The sequence below is a fragment of the Salvelinus sp. IW2-2015 genome, unplaced genomic scaffold (assembly GCF_002910315.2).
Source record: "Salvelinus sp. IW2-2015 unplaced genomic scaffold, ASM291031v2 Un_scaffold516, whole genome shotgun sequence".
In the NCBI taxonomy this organism is placed as follows: domain Eukaryota; kingdom Metazoa; phylum Chordata; class Actinopteri; order Salmoniformes; family Salmonidae; genus Salvelinus; species Salvelinus sp. IW2-2015.
In genome coordinates, this window is record NW_019942567.1 from 539,265 (window position 1) to 562,275 (window position 23,011).

The following is a 23,011-nucleotide window of genomic DNA, read 5'->3' on the forward strand; positions in this document are numbered from 1 at the left end:
GGAGTGTTGTGGTGCGCAATGCACACATAGTGAGAGAGAGAGAGAGAGAGAAAGAAAAAGGGGAGGACACTGCAATACTATATACGCCCAGACACAAAACCTGCTCTGACAGGGCTGCTGGGGAACAGTGGGAAAGCTTGTCTTCTGCCAGCACAAACAGACTCTTTGATTCCCCCTTTACACAAGCAGAAGGTGGAGACCCCTCTTTCACTGCTTTGATGTGAGTCCCAGCTTCTCCGTGCCTAACTTCCAGACGGTGAGGGCAACAACAGAATACATCCAGTACGTTGGACCAGATCCACCTGTTCATCCCAAACCTCCCTCACCCCCGACCCCTTCACCCCTTTGACCCAGGTGACCCCTCCCCACACCCTCCCCTGGATCTTAACCGATGCAAGTCCGGCCATCTGTGTGCAGACGGGTGCCCGGGTTGCACTCGCCAGTAGTACGAGCCCCTGGTGTTGACACATCGGTGCTGGCAGCCCCCTTATAGACCTGACACTCATCAATATCTGTGGGAGAGAAATGACAAATCACTCTTTAATAGTAAAGAACAGTAAATTGTGGTGGAACAGGTCTGCCTAGGCCCAGGGCCGGCATTATGAGCGGGGCATAGAGGCCTGGCTGCCCTATCGTACCTTGTAATATTGATAATTTATTTGACGAGATGCACACCGACAGAAAGACCTATCAATCTCAGATAAATCTTCCAAGTGAGCAAAACAGCGCCCCTCTGTCTCAGTATGTGAGCCCGTGGACAGTCGTGGCCCAAAGTTTTGAGAATGACACAAATATTCATTTCCACAAAGTTTGCTGCTTCACTGTCTTTAGATATTTTTTGTCAGATGTTACTATGGAATTACTGAAGTATAATTACAAGCATTTCATAAGTGTCAAAGGCTTTTATTGACAATTACATGAAGTTGATGCAAAGTCAATATTTGCAGTGTTGACCCTTCTTTTTCAAGACCTCTGCAATCCGCCATGGCATGCTGTCAATTAACTTCTGGGCCACATCCTGACTGATGGCAGCCCATTCTTGCACAATCAATGCTTGGAGTTTGTCAGAATTTGTGGGTTTTTGTTTGTCCACCCGCCTCTTGAGGATTGACCACAGGTTCTCAATGGGATTAAGGTCTGGGAGGTTTCCTGGCCATGGACCCAAAATATCGATGTTTTGTTCCCCGACCACTTAGTTATCTTAGTTTGCCTTATGGCAAGGTGCTCCATTATGCTGGAAAATGCATTGTTCGTCACCAAACTGTTCCTGGATGGGTTGTGAGAATTTGCTCTCAAAGGATGTGTTGGTACCATTCTTTGTTCATGGCTGTGTTCTTAGGCAAAATTTTGAGTGAGCCCACTCCCTTGGCTGAGAAGCAACCCACACATGAATGGTCTCAGGATGCTTTACTGTTGGCATGACACAGGACTGATGGTAGCGCTCACCTTGTCTTCTCCGGACAAGCTTTTTTCCGGATGCCCCAAACAATCGGAAAGGGATTCATCAGAGAAAATTACTTTACCCCAGACCTCAGCAGTCCAATCCCTGTACCTTTTGCAGAATATCAGTCTGTCCCTGATGTTTTTCCTGGAGAGAAGTGTCTTCTTTGCTGCCCTTTTTGACACCAGGCCATCCTCCAAATGTCTTCGCCTCACTGTGCGTGCAGATGCACTGACACCTGCCTGCTGCCATTCTTGAGCAAGCTCTGTACTGGTGGTGCCCCGATCCAGCAGCTGAATCAACTTTAGGAGACGGTCCTGGAACTTGCTGGACTTTCTTGGACGCCCTGAGGCCTTCTTCCAACAATTGAAACCACTCTCCTTGAAGTTCTTGATGATCCGATAAATGGTTGATTTAGGTGCATCTTACTGGCAGCAATATCCTTGCCTGTAAAGCCCTTTTTTGTGCAAAGCAATGATGACGGCACATGTTTCCTTGCAGGTAACCATGGTTGACAGTGGAAGAACAATGATTCCAAGCACCACCCTCCTTTTGAAGTTTCCAGTCTGTTATTCGAACTCAATCAGCATGACAGAGTGATCTCCAGCCTTGTCCTCTTCAACACTCACACCTGTGTAACAAGACATTCACTGACATGATGTCAACTGGTCCTTTTGTGGCCGGGCTGAAACAGTGGAAATGTTTTTGGGGCGATTCAGTTCATTTGCATGGCAAAGAGGGACTTTGCAATTAATTGCAATTCATCTGATCACTCTTCATAACATTCTGGAGTTGCCATCATACAAACTGAGGCAGCAGACTGTGTGAAAATGAATATTTGTGTCATTCTTAAAACATTTGGCCACGACTGTACTGTATCTGATGCGTGTCTGGACAAAATGAATATGGCATTAGTTTGAAGGGGGTCCTTGTGGCCCAGCAGTTCTAGTTGAAAAAAAATGTGTGCAGCACTTGCAGACATCGGAGTCCCATGAAAAAAAAAGCGCCCCCTATTTAAATCAAATAACCTTCCAACTGATTCGTTCTGGCACCGGTCCTGCCTAAGCACCAGAAGCCCAGCAGGCCACTTATAGAGAAGCCATTAGACACACACAGAGCAATCAGCAAGAAATACAGGCGCATGTCAATCTCACAGGGGCCAGGAGGTAACTGGAGACAGATGGACGAAGGCCAGGACGGTTAGCAAAGCAAGTACTGGAGGGCTGGTAAACCACACACACACACACACACACACACACACACACACACACACACACACACACACACCACACACACACACACACACACACACACACACAACACACACACAACCAACACACACACACACACACACACACACAACACACACAACACACACAACCAGCCCTCTAACCACAGAAGTCCTACGACATCTTGGCAACCAACCACTACAATGGCATTGTCTTCCGACGCAACGCTTGTACTTCAAGCGACCTGTCTTGTAGGACGTAGAACTCATATTCAAATTGTAATATTCCAGAACATCAGCCATTTAACAATGAAAACATACTTCCTATTTTTTTATATGACTCCCATGAATAAGGCAGAATAATTAGCTAGCTACACTGAACAAAAATATAAACGCAACATGTAAAGTGGTGGTCCCATGTTTCATGAGCTGAAATAACAGATCGTAGAAATGTTCCATACGCACAAAAAGCGTATTTCTCTCATATGTTGTGCAGAAATTTGTAACATCCCTGTTAGTGAGCATTTCTCCTTTGCCAAAATAATCCATCCACCTGACAGGTGTGGCATATCAAGAAGCTGATTAAACAGCATGATCATTACACAGGTGCACCTTGTGCTGGGGACAATAGAAGGCCACTTTAAAATGTGCAGTTTTGTCACACGACACAATGCCATAGATGTATTAAGTTTTGAGGAGAAAGTAGCATGCTGACGGCAGGAATTCTCACCAGCAGTTGTTGCCAGAGAATTTAATGTTAATTTCTCTACCATAAGCTGCCTCCAACATCATTTTAAAGAATTTTGTAGTATGTCCAACCGGCCTCAGAACCGTAGACCACGTGTATGGCGTCATGTATGCTGATGTCAATGTTGTAAACAGAGTGCCCCATGGTGGCGTTGGGATTATCGTATGGGCAGGCATAAACTACAGACAACAAACACAATTGCATTTTATCAATGGCAATTTGAATGCACAGAGATTCCGTGACGAGATCCTGAGGCCCATTGTCATGCCATTCATACACACCGCCTACCTCATGTTTCAGCATGATAATGCACAGCCCCATGTCGCATGGATCTGTACACAATTCCTAGAAGCTGAAATATCCCAGTTCTTCCATGGCCTGCATACTCACCCGACATGTCACCGATTGAGTTGGGATGCTCTGGCTCGATGTGTAAAACAGCTTGTTCCCGCCAATATCAAGCAACTTCACACAGTCATTGAAGAGGAGTGGACAACATTCCACAGACCACAATCACAGCCTAATCAACTCTATGCGAAGAAGATGTGTAGCGTTGCATGAGGCAAATTGGTGGTCACGCCCTTACTTTTTTTTAAGGTATCTGTGACCAACAGATGCATAACTTTATCCCCAGTCATGTGAAATCCATAGATTAGGGCCTAATGAATTTATTTCAATTGGCTGATTCCCTTATATGACCTGTAACTCAGTAAAATCTTTGAAATTGTTGCTGTTTGCGTTTATACTAAATGATTAAACACGTTTGTGCTTCACAGGCCAGAGGTCAATGATTCCCTTACAAAAAAATATTGCGGTTTTGAAACTGCAGTTAAAGTGCAGTAACTGCAGTCGATTGTGTATTTTGGACGCTTGCTGTAATTGCAGAATATCTGCAGTTATACTGCACTCTAACTACAGTTACACTGCAAAATTACTGCAGTAAGAAAATTGTTATTTTGGATGCAGTATTTGTAGCATACTGTGGTTATAATTCACTCGAACTGAAGACTGCAATCTTTTTTCATAAGMGTTCTCTGTGCCTCTATTAAAACTTRATCCAGAGGCTCCTATGACATTAAGTGTCCTTCAGGGGCCKGTTTGAAGACATTCTCTTCTGGATATCACCGCTTCAAAGAACACTACCATGGGGAAAATACATACTCAGCACAAACCTGCAGCTATCAAAAACGTAATAGTTTCCTGCACAGTAGATTTAGCTCTATAAGCTACACATTTGTTCTTCTAAGGAGCCACATCCATACAATGCACAAGATACATATTGCAGAAAAAAGCAGTCATAACAAATACAGTATGTCACTATGAAGAGAGTTGCTGACTCCATCAAAGCAATGAAGTGACATTTTCTTAATAAGACGAGAGCTTATTCTCCATTCAAGATTTATGGAGAACAAACATGGTTTCCTTAGTTTCTTTGAAATAGAGCCATCGTTCCACAATGTCAAGTCCAGTAGCATTCCACGACACGCTTTACTGTTATCATTTRAAGGCACTGTGGTCACACGGCTCGCCTTTCAAGCCTATGAGAAACCATCTGTGACGCAGACATCCCCTACTTCCAACTTCAACAAAACCAGAGACCACCAAAACAAGACGAATGGCAGAATGAGAGATAGGCTATGAGGATATATTTGGCTTTTGAAACAAAGACCATTGGATATCCTCTGATGTCCTCTGTCTTCTAGTCTGGAGCTATATTAGGGTCCACTTGGGGGCAAGGCCTGAAAGAACCTTCAGAGGACATTACTAAAGCCGGAAGGAAAGGTCTGGAGGCCCAGGAGTGGAGAGTGGCRCAGTTGCCATTAAAACTGGGCAGTGTGATAAGCAGTAAATGCCTGAAGTGATCAGCCAAATTATGTTTACTGGATTTATKTTGGTACCATAAGGGATTTGGAGTTACAGCAAAGTTCAATCTATGTATCAACCTATATGYAACAAAAATATAAACGCAACATGGAACAATTTCAACGATTTTACTGAGTTACAGTTCATATAAGGAAATCAATCAATTGAAATACATGAATTAAGCCCTAATCTATGGATTTCAGATAACTGGGCAGGGGCGCAGCCATGGGTGGGCCTGTTAGGGCGTAAGTCCACCCACTTGGGCGCCAGGTCTACCCACTGGGGAGCCAGGCCCAGCCAATCAGAATGAGTTTTTCCCAAGAAAAGGGCTTTATTACAGAAATAAATATTCCTCAGTTTCATCAGCTGTCCGGGTGGTTGGTCTCAGACGATCCCACAGGTGAAGAAGCCAGATGTGAAGGTCCTGGGCTGGTGTGGTTACACGTGGTCTGCGGTTGTGAGGACGGTTGGAAGTACTGCTAAATTCTCTAAAACAATGTTGGAGGTGGCTTATGGTAGAGAAATTAACATTAAATTCTCTGCAGTCAGCATGCCAATTGCACGCTCTCTCAAAACGTGCGACATCTGATGCATTGTGTTGTGTGYCGAAACTGCACATTTTAGAGGTGGCATTTTATTGTCATCAGCACATGGTGCACTTGTGTAAGGATCATGCTGTTTTATCAGCTTATTGATATGCCACACCTGTCAGGTGGATGGATTATCTTGGCAAAGGAGAAAAGCTCACTAACAAGGAAGTAAACTAACTTGTGCACAAAATTTGAGAGAAATTAGCTTTTTGTGCGTTTGGAACATTTCTGTGATCTTTTATTTGAGCTCATGAAACATGGTACCAACACTTTACATGTTGCATTTATATTTTTGTTCAGTGTATATTTGAACATTTGGACAAATATCAAATTCAACAAAAACCTTGCTGCCAGCCAATGCAAACAAATGTACATATGAGGGAATATTTGCATTTCATGTAGAATTTGGCCAAGTAATCCACGTGATGTGTCTGGGCGAGGTCAAGGTTGTCAGTTGAAATGACCTGAAAGTCCATTAACAGACAAAGGAAACTTTCTAAAATAAATGTATTTATTCACGAAGCTGTCTCTTTCATCCTCAGATTGTATTTACAGCCATTTGTTTCCCCATACAAAACACCATTCATGTGGTCCCAGACACAGCTGGAGGGGGAGGGGGTCATTGCTACGGCATTTAATCACTTTCCTCCCAGAAAGCCTTGCAGCCAAGAGACTCTTGCTGCCAGACGTTATCTGTTTTCACATTGCAAGGAGCGTGTAATAGTTCTGCCCAAAATGTGGAGCTCAGAGACCCATTTACAGCATGTTAATGTATAAGGATCAGAGACCCATTTACAGCATGTTAATGTATAAGGATTTGAACATCTTGCTACTTTTCACAGCCAAGGGACAATTTACTGCTGAAGGGCCTTGAGACCAATTGGATAGAGAGAGAATCCAAATAAAAACAAAGATATGTCCGGATTAATTAGTGGAACGACAAGAGATGAAAGCAGAAAAATAACACAAAGAGGGTGAGAAATGAATGGTCAGGGACCTTAGTTAAATTGCTTTAACATTCAGGAGCCAAACAAGGAGTTACTCAAAGTGAAACACTCATATTTCAAGTTGACTGARACATATCACCAACTGTTATACATATAGAATACAATTATGCTTAAGAAAAACCACAACGTCATGYTTCTTCCATGCTCTTCCAAATGGCCATTTTCATACAGTATATGCAGACACTGGTATGGTGCTGGAGATGAATATAATGAATATAAGGTTGAAAAATTGTGGAATATTGCCYTTTGACAATGATGGAACGAGTGGCCTGTCTTGAAAAACACAAAGCAGTGCCAGACAACCCCATTGGGCGATGTAAGGTAGAGGAGGGTAATGTAGGGTATAAGAGTACAGTCAATAGGGGCACTAGACTGCAGCTTTGATTAAACGTCAGTCTCCCTCTGATGGACGAAGACAAGCTTGTCCAGACAGCTCAACAGACAGTCTGGCACACWCTCTGAGGCAGCCCATGATGATAAAAGGGCTCATCAGAAGCCTTAATTGCATTCAGGACTATTGTGATGATGATTAAAGTCCTGCCTATTCTACTCCAGGAGATAAATAACTATGTCTGACCCCTGAGGTCCACCGTACTTAGATGGCCAGCAGCCTTTGTGTTGATGGGGCGTCTGAGCTGATATACAGTAGGCACTACTAATTTATCTCTCACTGCGCTGGCAACCCTATTTACATTCTGCCGGCAAGATATCTGGGTTGTCAATCATTGTCTTAAGGAGGTAGGCACTTTGATATGCTATATGTTTTTCTCCCCCAATCGACAAAGGCATGAGTTCCTTTTTACCAAACAAAACAATTGAGAAAGACGAAAAAATAAGGGACGGGAGGGTAACAGCATTAACTTTTCTTCACATTACAACGGAACTAAATCTGGTCTAAGCGTCAGTTCCATAACCTTATATCCTCTAGATAATTACAGGGTGAAACATGAAGATGAATRTAATAAGAAACGTGGCTGTTCACGGGTCATGAATGTTAAGACTCCACAACAAAGTGGTCAGTACACATTTCAATCTGAGAGATGATAGCTGTTACCACATGTAATCAATCACATGGCTTACAGTAATTTTATTAAGCTGCTAGCATAAGCAAGACGTGACAGGTTTTCATAAGACGAAGCCAACAGGCAGATCAAATCCAAAGCCACATCAACACTGATGGAAAATGGGGATTCATGAAACATGCCACGCAGACTTTACACACTCGCGCTCACACAAGTTCGCTCACAGGCACACACGCTCACACATCACAATTGTTAATAAAGCAGGAAAAAAAGGAACAACAACCATTTCCATAAAATTCTCTTTATCTGTGCCTGTGCAGAACATACACTGAGTGCAAAAAACATTAGGAACACCTGCTCTTTCCACGACAAACACTGATGAGGTGAACCCAGGTGAAAGCTATGATCCCTTATTGATGTCATCTGTTKAATCCARTTCAGTCAGTGTTGATGAAGGTGAGGAGACAGGTTAAAGAATGATTTTTAAGCCTTGAGACACTTGAGACATGCATTGTGTATGTGTGCCATTCAGAGTTTTGAGTGTGTCAAGAACTGCAATGCTGCTGGGCTTTTCAGGCTCAACAGTTGCCCGTGTGTATCAAGAATGGTACACCACCCAAAGAACATCCAGCCAACTTGACACAACTGTSGGAAGCATTCGACACCTTGTAGAGTCCATGCCCTGACGAATTGAGGCTGTTCTGAGGGCAAAAGGGGGTGCGAATCAATATTAGGAAGGTATTCCTGAAGTTTTCTACATTCAGTGTATACTAGCCTCCGATTTCAGTAAATTAAAGGACATACTACACTGCATACAGTACAAACTGTACATTCGGAAAGTATTCAGACCCCTTGACTTTTTCCACATTTTGTTACATTACAGCCTTATTCTAAAGTGGATTAAATAGTTTTTTTCCCTTATCAATCTYCACACAATACCCCATATTGACAGAGAAATAAACATTTTTTTAGATATTTATTTTAGAAACAAAAATATCACATTTACAAAAGTATTCAGACCCTTTACTCAGTAATTTGTTGAAGCACCTTTGGCAGCGATTACAGCCTCGAGTCTTCTTGGGTATCACGCTACAAGCTTGGCACCCCTGTATTTGGGGAGTTTCTCCCATTCTTCTCTGCAGATTCTCTCAAGCTCTGTTGGTTGGATTGGGAGAGTCGCTGCACAGCTATTTACAGGTCTCTCCAGAGATGTTCGATTGGGTTCAAGTCCGGGGGAGTTTCTCCCATTCTTCTCTGCAGATCCTCTCAAACTCTGTTTGTTGGATGGGGAGAGTCGCTGCACAGCTATTTACAGGTCTCTCCAGAGATGTTCGATTGGATTCAAGTCCGGGCTCTGGCTGGGCCACTCAAGGACATTCAGAGACTTGCCCCGAAGCCACTCCTGCATTGTCTTGGCTGTGTGCTTAGGGTTGTTGTCCTGTTGGAAGGTGAACCTTCGCCCCAGTCTGAGGTCCTGAGCGCTCTGGAGCAGGTTTTCAACAAGGATTTCTCTGTAGTTTGCTCCGTTCATCTTTCCCTCAGTCCTGACTAGTCTCCCAGTCCCTGCCGCTGAAAAACATCCCCACAGCATGATGCTGCCACCACCATGCTTCACTGTAGGGATGGTGCCAGGTTTCCTCCAGACGTGACACTTGGCATTCAGGCCAAAGAGTTCAATCTTGGTTTCATCAGACCAGAGAATCTTGTTTCTCATGGTCTGAGAGTCTTTAGGTGTCTTTTGGCAAACTCCAAGGGGACTGTCATGTGCTTTTTACTGAGGAGTGTCTTCCATCTGGCCACTGTAACATAAAGGTCAGATTGGTGTAGTGCTGCAGAGATGGCTGTTCTTCTGGAAGGTTCTCCCATCTCCACAGAGGAACTCTGGAGCTCTGTCAGAGTTGCCATCGGGTTCTTGGTCACTTCCCCTGATTGCTCAGTTTGGCTGGGCGGCCAGCCCTTAGGAAAGAGTCTTTGTGGTTCCAAACGTCTTCCATTTAAGAATGATGGAGGCCACTGTGTTCTTGAGGACCTTCAATGATGTAGACATTTTTCGTCCCCTTCCCCAGATCTGTTGTTTCTGAGCTCTACGGACAATTCCTTCGACCTCATGGCTTTGTTTTTGCTCTGACATGCACTGTCAACTGTGGGACCTTATATAGACAGGTGTGTGCCTTTCCAAATAATGTCCAATCAATTCAATTTACCACAGGTGGACTCCAATCAAGTTGTAAAAACATCTCAAGGATGATCAATGGAAACAGGATGCACCTGAGCTCAAATTCGAGTCTCATGGCAAAGGGTCTGAATACTTATGTAAATAAGTTATTTCTGTTTTTTTATTTTTAATACATTTGCAAACATTTTTAAAACCTGTTTTTGCTCTGTCGTTATGGGGTATTGTGTGTAGATTGATGAGGAAAAGTATTTTTTGATCCATTTTAGAATAAGGCTGTAACGTAACAAAATATGGAAAAAGTCAAGGGGTCTGAATACTTTCCGAATGCACTGTAATCTAGGGGAGACTGGGGTTGGTTGTCACAGCGGTGTTTCCTGCACAGTAGATTTAGCTCTATAAGCTACACATTTGTTCTTCTAAGGAGCCACATCCATACAATGCACAAGATACATATTGCAGAAAAAAGCAGTCATAACAAATACAGTATGTCACTATGAAGAGAGTTGCTGACTCCATCAAAGCAATGAAGTGACATTTTCTTAATAAGACGAGAGCTTATTCTCCATTCAAGATTTATGGAGAACAAACATGGTTTCCTTAGTTTCTTTGAAATCAAGTCACTGACCTCTCACCAACAGCCATGAAATTCACAGTGACTAGCACAACACAACTCAGTTGTAATGTCCTAAACAGCTGCCCTGGGGTCTCTCCCACACTCACAGCCAGCGTCAACATGTTTGGAACTGGAACCACGACCAGAGATGGAACACACATGGCTCAGATCAAGTTCGCAGTTTGGCAACCTGTGGGGGTTCCAAGACTGTGGTCCGCTGCGGTCCAATATCACAACATTTTTCAGGATTAGAGGTATGGAGTGCAGCCGAACCTTGGTTTTGGGAAGTAGCATTGGCGTGTGTGTGATTGCGTGCGTGTGTGTGCACACATGAATGTGTGTGCATGTGTGAGTGAGTTCTTGTGTGTGTCCATGCATGGGTGTGTGTGGTGCCAGGATCTCCCTGTGCTTGCCGTACTCTTACTGGACAATGATAAGACGCATTCAAAAAGCAACTGAGCTCCAACTGTCATAAATCAGGAGGATCACAGGAATTCACCAAGTCAAAGAAACAACAAAGAAACTGCTGCATCTGCAGATTGAATATGCCAGGTAGTCTATAACTCTAATATCTAGTCGAAGGGTGTTTTCACACTTAGTCCCTTTCAGCCAATTTTTGTGGTTTGCTTAATTTTGGGGGCAGTGTGAACACTCCAAAGGAACTCAGACTCCTCAAAGAGCCCGCAAAGAGAACCGAACTGAACTGAGATCATCTCGAGAGGTGGTCAAATTCCCTTTTTTAGGGCAATGTGAAAACAAAGCTCCCCAGATTCGCTTGTCATTATTCRTACACCACACACCTGACTACTGCAACACCAGTTCCCCTGCCATAAACCCTCACATTGGTGCCACAAAAGAGAGAAGATGATGAGAAGATGATGATGTGCATCATTTTAGTTCAAGATTACTTGTTTGTGATAATGTGATCTATAGGCTAAGAGAGCTTCATAAGCTGTTTATTTAATTGTGGGGTTTGAATAGTGTGAGAAGACAACATATTTGATGAGAACATATGGTACAAAATCAATTCTAGCTCTCAAAGTGCCTGTAGCCTACATTGGTGTACAATTTTCAATTACAGCATTATTTAATCTTCAGTAATTCTTCTGCTATTTATTCTGTTAATAATTATATTTACATGTTAATATCGTCTTCAAATTACAATTATTATGTCTCATGAAGAAAGTGGAAAGTTTTAAGTTCCTCGGCGTATACATCACAGACAAACTGAAATGGTACACCCACACAGACAGCGTGGTGAAGAAGGCGCAACAGCGCCTCTTCAACCTCAGGAGGCTGGCTTGTCACCAAAAACACTCACAAACTTTTACAGATGCACAATCGAGAGCATCCTGTCGGGCTGTATCACCGCCTGGTACAGCAACTGCTCCGCCCACAACCGTAAGGCTCTCCAGAGGGTAGTGAGGTCTGCACAACGCATCACCGGGGGCAAACTACCTGCTCTCCAGGACACCTACACCACCCGATGTCACAGGAAGGCCAAAAAGATCATCAAGGACAACAACCACCCGAGCCACTGCCTGTTCACCCTGCTTTCATCCAGAAGGCGAGGTCAGTACAGGTGCATCAAAGCTGGGACGAGAGAGACTGAAAAACAGCTTCTATCTCAAGGCCATCAGACTGTTAAACAGCTCATACTAACATTGAGTGGCTGCTGCCAATACTGACTCAATCTCTAGCCACTTTAATAATAAAAATTGGATGTAATAAATGTATCACTAGTCACTTTAACTTCTCTAGGCTAGGGGGCAGCATTTTCACGTTTGGATGAAAAGCATCCCAAATTAAACTGCCAGCTACTCATCCGCAGAAAATAAGATATGCATATTATTAGTAGATTTGGATAGAAAACACTCTGAAGTTTATAAAACTGTTTGAATCATGTCTGTGAGTATAACAGAACTTATTTAGCAGGCGAAACCCCGAGGACAAACCATTCAGATAAATAAAAATTGAGGTCACTCTCTTTTCAATGAGTTTGGGAACCAGGTTTCTAAGCGACTTGCTTGTTTCCACGGCTTCCACTGGATCTCAACAGTCTAGTTGGGTTGTTGATTCCTTTGTGTAATGAAGAAATACGGCCATCTTGAAGTCGATCACTCGGTGTCCTTTGAGATTGAAGCGCATGACCAGAAGGCATTGCTGCGTTGGTCTTAATCCTGTATTGAACACAGATCATCCCGTCTTCAATTTTATTGATTATTAACGTTAAAAAATACCTAAAGTTGTATTACAAAAGTAGTTTGAATTTTTTTGGCAAAGTTTGAGATATTTTGTCATCACGTTTGAGCAAGTTAGAACCTGTGTTTTTCTGGATCAAACGCGCCAAATAAATGGACATTTTGGATATATATCGACGGAATTAATCGAACAAAAGGACCATTTGTGATGTTTATGGGACATATTGAAGTGCCACCAACATAAGCTCGTCAAAGGTAAGGCATGAATTATATTTTTATTTCGGCGTTTTGTGTCGTGCCTGCAGGGTTGGAATATGCTTATCTCTCTAGGTTTACAATGGTGCTATCCTCAGAAAATAGCATCGTATGCTTTCGCCGAAAAGCCTATTTGAATTCTGACATGTTGGCTGGATTCAGAACCAGTGTAGCTTTAATTTGGTATCTTTCATGTGTGTTTTAATGAAAGATTCATTTTATAGTAATTTTCATAGTAATTAATTTGAATATGGCCCTCTGCATTTTCTCAGGCTTTTTGCCAAGTGAGACAGTAGCGTCCTGCCTAAACTCAGATTTTTGGATATAAATATATACTTTACCGAACAAAACATACATGTATTGTGTAACATGAAGTCCTATGAGTGTCATCTGATGAAGATCATCAAAGGTTAGTGATTAATTTTATCTCTATTTCTGCTTTTTGTTACTGCTCTCTTTGGCTGGAAAAATGGCCACGGCTTTTGTGGAGCGATGGGTAATGATGCTTCGAGGGTGGCTATTGTTGATGTGTGCAGAGGGTCCCTGGTTCGAGCCCAGGTAGGGGCGAGGAGAGGGACGGAAGCTAAAGCCCACACTGATCATTTAGTGACATGTCAGATGTCAACACACACAGACGCCATGATTCAGAATTATAATCTCTCAGACTAGGGGTTCTCTTGCATTCCAGAAGATATAAGTGACATTGTCTATCGTCATACAGTACAGCCAGGACTGGTATACTATATCAGGGAAGGGCAACTTTGTAGGTTAGCCACAATTATTATATATATTTTTTCCAGTCTTAAGGTTGAGAGTTCAAATCAAATAGCAGTTTTTCCCCCTCCCCATGGCAAAATGAGTAGAATTGCATGAATACAAAATACCCAACAAAATGTATTCGCTTAGGGTTCCCAAAAGGCTAGGGCCGGCTCTGACTGCATCTGTGGCTATGTATGTGAGTACGCAGACCCTCAAGCCACTGCTGCCCCTCATGATGACTTCAATTTTTTTATGGCCCCCACCCCCATCAAAGTCGCTACTATGGTAGAGCACTGTGCACACAGCACATACTTCTCACTCACCTGCACCATGCATGTGTCCCGTGTTGTAGCCACTGTATCCATAAAAACAGGTGAAGCAGTTCCTGCGTTGGTAGCGGTATCTGCCAAGCCTGTTATTAGCTCCCCAACTAGGGCTTAACTGACTCCAAAAGCCCACTAAAACCACCATAAACCATCCTATGGAAGCCATGGTCTAAACAGCACTGAAAGTAAGAGATAAGTATCTACAAAGAACTAAGATAACTACGATGTGTAGAGAGATAGAGCTTGTACCATGCTGTCGATAGCATCTTTTCCAAAGGAGGTATGATCACCGCACCAGTTGAGTCATTTTCTTTGGTATTTCAGGCAGCATTCCCCCCCTTTTCTCTTTCTCCCTCCCTCTAACTCTCTCTCTCTCAGATTTGACAAACATGTTGTATGTGATTCTCTTTTGCTTGGGAGCTCCTCCCTCTCTCCCTCTCTCCCTCTCTCCCTCTCTCCGAAGACAGGTCCACTCTCCTGCTCCTTTGTTCCTCCCTCCTTCTTCCCTCCTCCCTGCCTCCTCAGGTACAGTGACAGAGACACAGTTGTACAGAGGAGCTCTAACAACTGGACCGCACAGGAACATTCACTGAGATGACATCACACAAGAAAAGCCAAGCACTGTCACACCTTTCCCTCTTTCCTGTAACTCCTAATGCCATAGAGAAACTTATTGTAAATCCCACTGATTTCATGGCAACAAAAATGGGAGAGCTTGAGTAGGCCTGCGGCTACTCTACATGTAACTGGGATTTTGACAGCTAGCTGGCTCGTCACAGGTGACCGTAAGATGAAAATGCAATAAATGATGGAGGAAAATATGGAAATATTACAGCAGAGGTCAACATATTATCTTCATGAAAAGGGATCGCCATGGAGGTATTAACCTGCCAATAAAGGATAGAGGGAGGGGGGGGGGGGGGGCGTAGGAGGGAGATAGAAAGAGACTGCTATTTTGGTTTTACAGCTTGTCCAGCAAGCAGAATTGAGGACATGTGAATGGAAGTGATTACTGAAGAGAGAGCAGAAAGGAAGTCAACAGTAACAGCATGCCCACCTCATCTCACTACCCATTGGAGATAAGACAGAAAACCATTATCACACTGTTACTTTTAAATTCTCAAACATTGGGCCTGGGGCTCTGTTTATCCCCGTTCACAACCATCCCCACACAAATAACACAATAAGGTAATAATCTTTCCAGGGTGATGAACGACACAGTCCAAAAGAGTTCCCAAGATGTTGAATTAAACCACAATAAAAGTCTCTCTCCCTATCCTTGGCCACCTGCCGCCTTATATGTCACAACTTTATCCAAAGTATTACACAGAGCTCACCAGACAGAGGTCAACCCTCCTAGAGTGAATTGAAMTGACATAACAAAAAAATCCCCATAAAAATCCTCAGTTTAAGCTAGAGATATCAGGTTTTGCATTGGATGTGTCTCAATCCACTGCATCTGCCGGTGTTATGGAAAGGGGAGATTCTCACGAACACCATGGTGTTCTCTGTTTAGCTCTACGACCATCTGAAGTCGGTACTGTCGACGTGCCAACTTCTGTCTGTAGCGTCTGAACCGTTTGGGTTAAAGCTAATGTCACCCCACTGTGGAAAGGGGAGATTCAATCAAACTGGGAACTTGACAAAACCTCCAGGCGACCATTTCGTGACGTCCCAGGATGTCCTAACGACTCATTATTGTTTGCAGGTAACTATTGCAGATTATATGTTTACAATTATGGTCTACAGATTCATTCAGGTCTTTTTTTATCTCTGTGTGCGTGGGTGCGTGTGCGTGTGTGTGCYTGTGTACATTTCAATGTGTGCTTGTGAGTGTCTCTATGTATGAGTATTCCTGTATGATGTGCATGAGTTCGTTTGTGTCATAATTGGCAGTGGGTGGTGGTATGTGCATCAAATTGAGGGAAGTAGTACATAAAAACATTGATTATTAAGCTTACAGTTCAACATTTACTGGCAAGTTATTACATTTACCAGGTTTATTACATACAAAAATTGAAAAGTTATTACAAATAGAAATATTCGTACATTTTCCGGTGTTATTACATTTATCGTTGTTGCAGGCCTTTAAAGGTGAACGAGAGAAAGAGAGCAGAACAGAGGGAGGATCTGGGGGGAGTAATATGCGAAGAGACAGAGCTAAGGGAATCAACTCCTCGCTTCTGTCACCAGGACTGTCAGAAAGGAGAGAAAGGTGACCTTTTGGATATAGTCTAGCGTCCATCCATGCTACTAGCATACTGATGGACTGCGCATCAATGGTACTGATACAAGGGCTCCAGGCTAGAAAAGGCATGATTACTTACTGCTAATGGACCTGTAATGCCTTCCCAGTGTATTAAAGTCTTCAGAGTAACCCTTACATTGCACTCTGTGAGAGAGCACTGACTCTGGTCATTAATGGGCCATCTGAAGAGCCCATATTGCAACTGTCGGTCGCTTAGTTTCAGTCTCCCATGTAGTAAAAGTAGKAACAGGGGGAACCAAGAGCCACAGAAGGGAGCTTCCAAAGCACTAACCACTGGAACATTCTCATAAGAACACACACAAAGAACACATCTATTACAAGACACTCATCTGACCAAAAAACTATAGTAGTGTCCCTGAAGGACATTACGTTTGTCGAGTACAAGACACTACACTACCTACACTACACTAACTCAACACGGACACTTCCTGACATAAATCAAGACGTCAATGCCATTTTGGATATGAAAGGAATTGTGGGAATTGCGAGGGCTATTTTTTGATGTAATCAATCATCGACTGCTGTGCTTGGATGGGAGCAGCGAGAGAAGGGCCAACTTCAGCTGAGTGAGGGAAATTATAGGTAATAGCGTGCTCAAGTGATGTGCCAGGCAAGCCATATGTGAGCTCATCTATAGAATAACAAATCCTGAAGTACACGGCTGCATGTACAGTAGGAGACTTATAGAAGAACATTGGAACTAAAAGGCAAATTTACAGGCTGTTCATTACCGGGAAATCACTAACTTTTAGGATGTGGACTATGTCCCAGATAGCAGACAAATCTGGGCCAGTTAAGGCAATTAACAGAAAGTTAATTGTGGTCCGAGTGCGGCCAAGTGGGATTGAAAAGTTCACACATTTGTTGAAGATGGCAGTTTTCAGGAGTGTGTTTGATTTGAAAAGAAGTGTGTCCTGGATGAAGGCAGTTGACAACTTCAACCTCATAAGGATCCGCCCCTTTTTTTAAATTTTCACCTAAAATGACATACCCAACTCTAACTGCCTGTAGCTCAGGCATTGAAGCAAGGATATGCAAATTGTTGATACCATTTGAGGAAACACTTTGATGTTTGTGGAAATGTGAAATGAATGTATGAAAATATAACACATTCAATCTGGTAAAAGAAAATACAAAGAAAAAAATAAAGAAAATATTGTATTTTTTTTGTGCCGTCGTCTTTGAAATGCAAGAGAAAAGCCATAATGTATTATTCAGCCTGTTGCAATTTAGATTTTGGGCACTAGATGGCAGCAGTGGATGCGCAAAGTTTTAGACTGATCCAATGAACCATTGCATTCATGTTAAAAATGTTGTGTCAAGACTGCCCGAATATGCCTAATTGGTTTATTAATAACTTTTCAAGTTCATAGCTGTGCACTCTCCTCAAACAATAACATGGTATTATTTCACTGTAATAGCTACTGTAAATTGGACAGTGCAGTTAGATTAACAAGAATTTAAGCTTTCTGACAATATCAGACATGTATATGTCCTGGGAAATGTTCTTGTTACTTACAACCTCATCGCATTAAGCCTACGTTAGCTCAACTGTTCCGTGGGGGACCCACCGATCCCGAAGAAGAAAATCAACAGTCAGTCCATGAGCCACTTCCCTGAATGCATACGCTTCCTTCGACGTACGACTCTTAATAGGACATACACTCGAACACAAGCCGCAAGCGTTGCTGTGCTGATGATGCTGCGGATATAGCAGGCAGGCAGTATTCCCCACAATGGTGTCTCACATCCTGAGGCTGTTCTAATATGGATACCGTAACGCAAATGCTTGGCTGGTGTACCATAAGTCTATGATACAAACCAGGTACTCTGTGACGTTTTTGACAGAGATCAGCAGCCAGTAGGACKTGATTATTAAGAGATTTGGGCTGTTCACTTCATACTGGTTCGTACCTTCCTTAATGCACCGTCATTGATTAGGCTAAAGGCCTGCTTTGAAGTGGGAGCATTGATATTGGCTTTGACTCAATGATCCTCTGTCATTTCCATGGTATTGTCCTATCTTTTATAGGTGCTGTCCTCAAGCCAACAGGTCTGGACTTAACCCTTGTGTAGTCTTAACATTCTGTATACTCCCCTTGTCCTAAGGGTAAAAATGACCCGCCTTCACTAAACTCCTAAAATAAAGCATATTCGTTGAATTTTAAACCCCAAATCTATTTTGCATGAAGATACAACCTGTCATTCATCACACATTTTGTGAATATCTGGGTTTTCCCTCTTCACAATGCAGAAAGACTGCATTTAATCAGTGGACACCACTCGTTTTTATTACAAACACACCTGTCAAATTGTTCTCTTTAGTAAAGTAGAGGTTTATTTTTATTATTATTATTGCTAAAGGTACTGCATAGGTGTAAACATAATTATTTTAGCAAGAGATAGCACGTGTATAGCCTAGAAAGTAGCAGAAATGTCAGAAAGTAGTTTTGAATGTATTTATTGAAGGAAACAATAACAGTCTTGAACTTTTTGGCAACATAGTGATATATTCTTATATACCGTACAAGAGATTCAAACAAAATACTAGTCTTCTCCCATTTTTGAACCATTGCCCCCACCCACAAGGTGTATAAACAACAATCAATAAATAAGAATAAAATAAGATAATAGATTCAAAACAAAAACGTGAAGAACATAAATCAATCAACTCTAATTGGCTGGTGTGATGAACATGTAGAATTGAGGCGATGTCCTGGCGATGGCAACTGCATGTCTTGTGGGCCCTGGGTCACCTTATGACATTTTTGCTGCCATCCTGCCCTGTTGTCATATAGTGACAAGACCATGTTATTTTGCTGTTCTTTGACAAAAATGTCTCTCTTTCAGCTTGGGGATTTCTTCTTCATCTGAGATGATGCATCGTGCTCTGGGTTGAATTCTTCCCCATCTCCTTCTTCAGATACCTCCTCTTCTAAATCATTGTTCTCTGTTCCTCCTAGACATCTGAAAAACTCAGATCTACGACTATTGGGCACTGAAAGTGTCACTCATGCTTCAGCAAAGAGAGAACTCAGGGACTGTCATCTGCATCACCTTATTGCCTTCTGACTGCATTCGCCATTAGTAACAAGCTTTCAAGACATTTTTATTTGTTGGAAATGTAGTTTATTTTGTCTGAAATTGTTTTTATTTTGTATCTGAACTTGAGTCACGTTGTGTGTCGTGGAGGGGAGATGCTGCACATGCACAAGAAACGTTTAAGTTTTGTCTGAGTTCAATCAGTAGCACACAATCTACATTCTCAGTTTGTGTGTGTGTTGTGTGTGTGTGTGTGTTGTGTGTGTGTGTGTGTTGGTGTGTGTAGTGTGTGTGTGTGTGTGTGTGTGTGTGTGTGGGGTGTGTGTGTTTGTGTGGTGTGTGTGTGTGTGTGTTGTGGTGTGCGTGTGCGTCTTGTGTTTGTGTGGTGAAAGATGTATAACGCCGTGTCAATAATGACCCTAAGACAGTCTTTGTACCCTGGTGGTGTACAGCTTTCATGGAAATGTTAACAAATGTGATGTTTCACATTTTCTAATGTTGGGGTCACTCTTTGAAAAGTCATCCAATTTCAAGTTGAAAAAATATAATTTAGGGGTTTTTCTCGTCTGTTAAACATAGTGGCGGGTCATTTTTGACCCTTAAGACAACACAAGGGTTAAATAGGACACACACACACACGTGCAAACACACACACACGCGATCATTGTAGCACCAGTACATCTCTACTATGGCTATAGGCTCAGTATAGATTGTTCCCCACAGTGACAAATGATTAATTCCTTGCCGTGTGTGTGCTTGCTTGTGCATGTGTGTGTGTATACATGAGTACATGTGTGCATTACTCTCTCTCACACACACCTACATACAAACCCAAACCCACACACAAACACTCCTGCTTCTTGTAATAGAGCACGGCACATGGACACAGCTCCTGAAGGCTTCTTTTGATTAATGAGGCCAAGGAAAGAAAACTTTGCAGTTCTTTCAACCCCAAAAAGCCAAGAGTTAATGTAAACCAGACAGGACATTCTTAATTTTAATGGCTTACAGCTTTCCAAACCTTTGCCTTTTTTAGATGGGTGCTGGGATTCCTACTGTTGGGATTCCTATTTTTCCTACTGTAATAGAGCAATATTTTTGGTGTCCCAGATTGTTCTGACAATTCCCACAAAAACGTAATTGGGAGGAAGAATGTTTAATATGCTTTTTACATTTGTATCACAAACCATTTTTGAGAAGATCTTGATGAAAGTGGCTATTTTAGGCCCTTTTTAAACCTATATGGACTATGGCAGTGGTTCCCAACCTTTTTTGGTTACTGTACCACCAACTGAATTTTGCTCTGCCCGGAGTATGCCTGAAGTACCCCCTCATGTGCATTCTACCAGTAACCCTATGGACTCATGAGTCTTTTCAAGTACCCCCATTGGGTGCTAGTACCCCTGGTTGGGAACCGCTGGTCTGTGTGTTCATTGTCTACATGTACATGACTCCTGTAAGACCCTATAATCCGTGAACCGTACATGGTACATAGAACAGCTTYTTTTCATTATACCCCTTATAGTGCACTCTAAAATATGGAGTATGTCAACATTAATTTATTAAGCATTTATTAAATTGTTTGGAACAATTTACTCTTAATTTAAAACACATAACATTTCAAGAGTGGGCTCTCTGGTACTTTTAAAGAAATTATCCATTTGATATAAGGAAAATTACATTATAGGTAATTAACCGATCACATCCCTATTGTAGGATTGCATATTCAGCAAAACACCAGCAGAGGGAGTTCCCTTTGAATCCATTTTCACATTCACAGTATTGGTTGTGCTTATAAAATGTATCATAACTTTAAAAGCAGCAGAGAGCCCACTCTGGAAAGTGGATGTACTTGTAGAGTATATTGCTTAAAATAATATGTCACAAAATTAACAAAATCAAAAATGGGTACTTTTTAGACATTAACATTAATAGTTTTAATGTTTAATAAATTCATATATAAAATTGTATTACGGAATGTATAAATACTCCATATTTTAGAGCACACMATTGGGATTATAATGACACCAAGGTGTTGTCTGTATCATGTACGGTTCACAGATCATAGGGTCTTAAATGAGGCATGTACAGTACCAGTCAAAAATTTGGCCAAACCCACTCATTCAAGGATTTTTCTTTATTTTTACTATTTTCTACATTGTGGAATAATAGTGAAGACATCAAAACTATGGAATAACACATATGGATTCATATAGTAACCGAAAATGTGTTAAACGAATCAAAATATATTTTACATTTGAGTTTCTTCAAAGTAGCCACCCTTTGCCTTGATGACAGCTTTGCACAATCTTGGCATTCTCTCAACCAGCTTCATGAGGTAGTCACCTGGATTATATTTCAGTTAACAGYTGTGCTTTGCTAAAAGTCCAATTGTGGAATTTCTTTCCTTCTTAATGAGTTTGAGCCAATCAGTTGTGTTGTGAAAAGGTAGGGTTGGTATACAGAAGAAAGCCATATTTGGTAAAAGACCAAGTCCATATTACGGCAAGAACAGCTCAAATAAGCAAAGAGAAACAACAGTCCATCATTACTTTACGACATGAGGGTCAGTCAATCCGGAAAATGTCAAAACTTTGAAGGTTTCTTCAAGTGCAGTTGCTAAAACCATCAAGCGCTATTAAGCGCCATCAAACTGCTCTTAAATGCAAATAAAACTAAATGCATGCTCTTCAACCGATCGCTGCCCGCACCTGCCCACCCGTCTAGCATCACTACTCTGGACGGTTCTGACTTAGAATACGTGGACAACTACAAATACCTAGGTGTCTGGTTAGATTGTAAACTCTCCTTCCAGACTCACATTAAATATAAAATTAAATATAGAATCGGCTTCCTATTTGGCAACAAAGCATCCTTCACTTATGCTGCCAAACATACCCTCGTAAAACTGACTATCCTGCCGATCCTTGACTTTGGCGATGTCATTTACAAAATAGACTCCAACACTCTACTCAGCAAATTGGATGCAGTCTATCACAGTGACATCCGTTTTGTCTCCAAAGCCCCATATACTACCCACCACTGCGACCTGTATGCTCTCGTTGGCTGGCTCTCTCTTCATATTCGTCGCCAAACCCACTGGCTCCAGGTCATCTATAAGCCTTTGCTAGGTAAAGGCCCGCCTTACCTCAGCTCACTGGTCACCATAGCAGCACCCACCCGTAGCACGCAGTCCAGCAGGTACTGGTCACCCCCAAAGCCAATTCCTGCTTTGGCCGCCTTTCCTTCCAGTTCTCTGCTGCCAATGACTGGAACGAATTGCAAAAATCACTGAAGCTGGAGACCCATATCTCCCTCACTAACTTCAAGCACCAGCTGTCAGAGCAGCTCACAGATCACTGCACCTGTACATAGCCCATCTGTAAATAGCCCATCCAACTTCCTCATCCCCATACTGTTATTATTATTTTTTTTTTCTCCTTTGCACCCCAGTAGCTCTACTTGCATATC

General features: G+C 42.3%; 1 protein-coding gene across 1 annotated transcript in view; it reads right to left on the minus strand.

Moving 5' to 3' along the window:
- The window catches only part of LOC112068450 (multiple epidermal growth factor-like domains protein 6), a 114,317-nt gene extending 99,758 nt beyond the window's left edge, over positions 1-14,559 (minus strand). Inside the window, exon 1 of the mRNA XM_024135603.2 lies at positions 14,227-14,559. Within this exon, the coding sequence (XP_023991371.2) occupies positions 14,227-14,395 (169 nt within the window). The 5' untranslated portion in view covers positions 14,396-14,559. The remainder of the gene's footprint in view (positions 1-14,226) is intronic.
- Between the last annotated feature and the right edge of the window lie 8,452 nt (positions 14,560-23,011).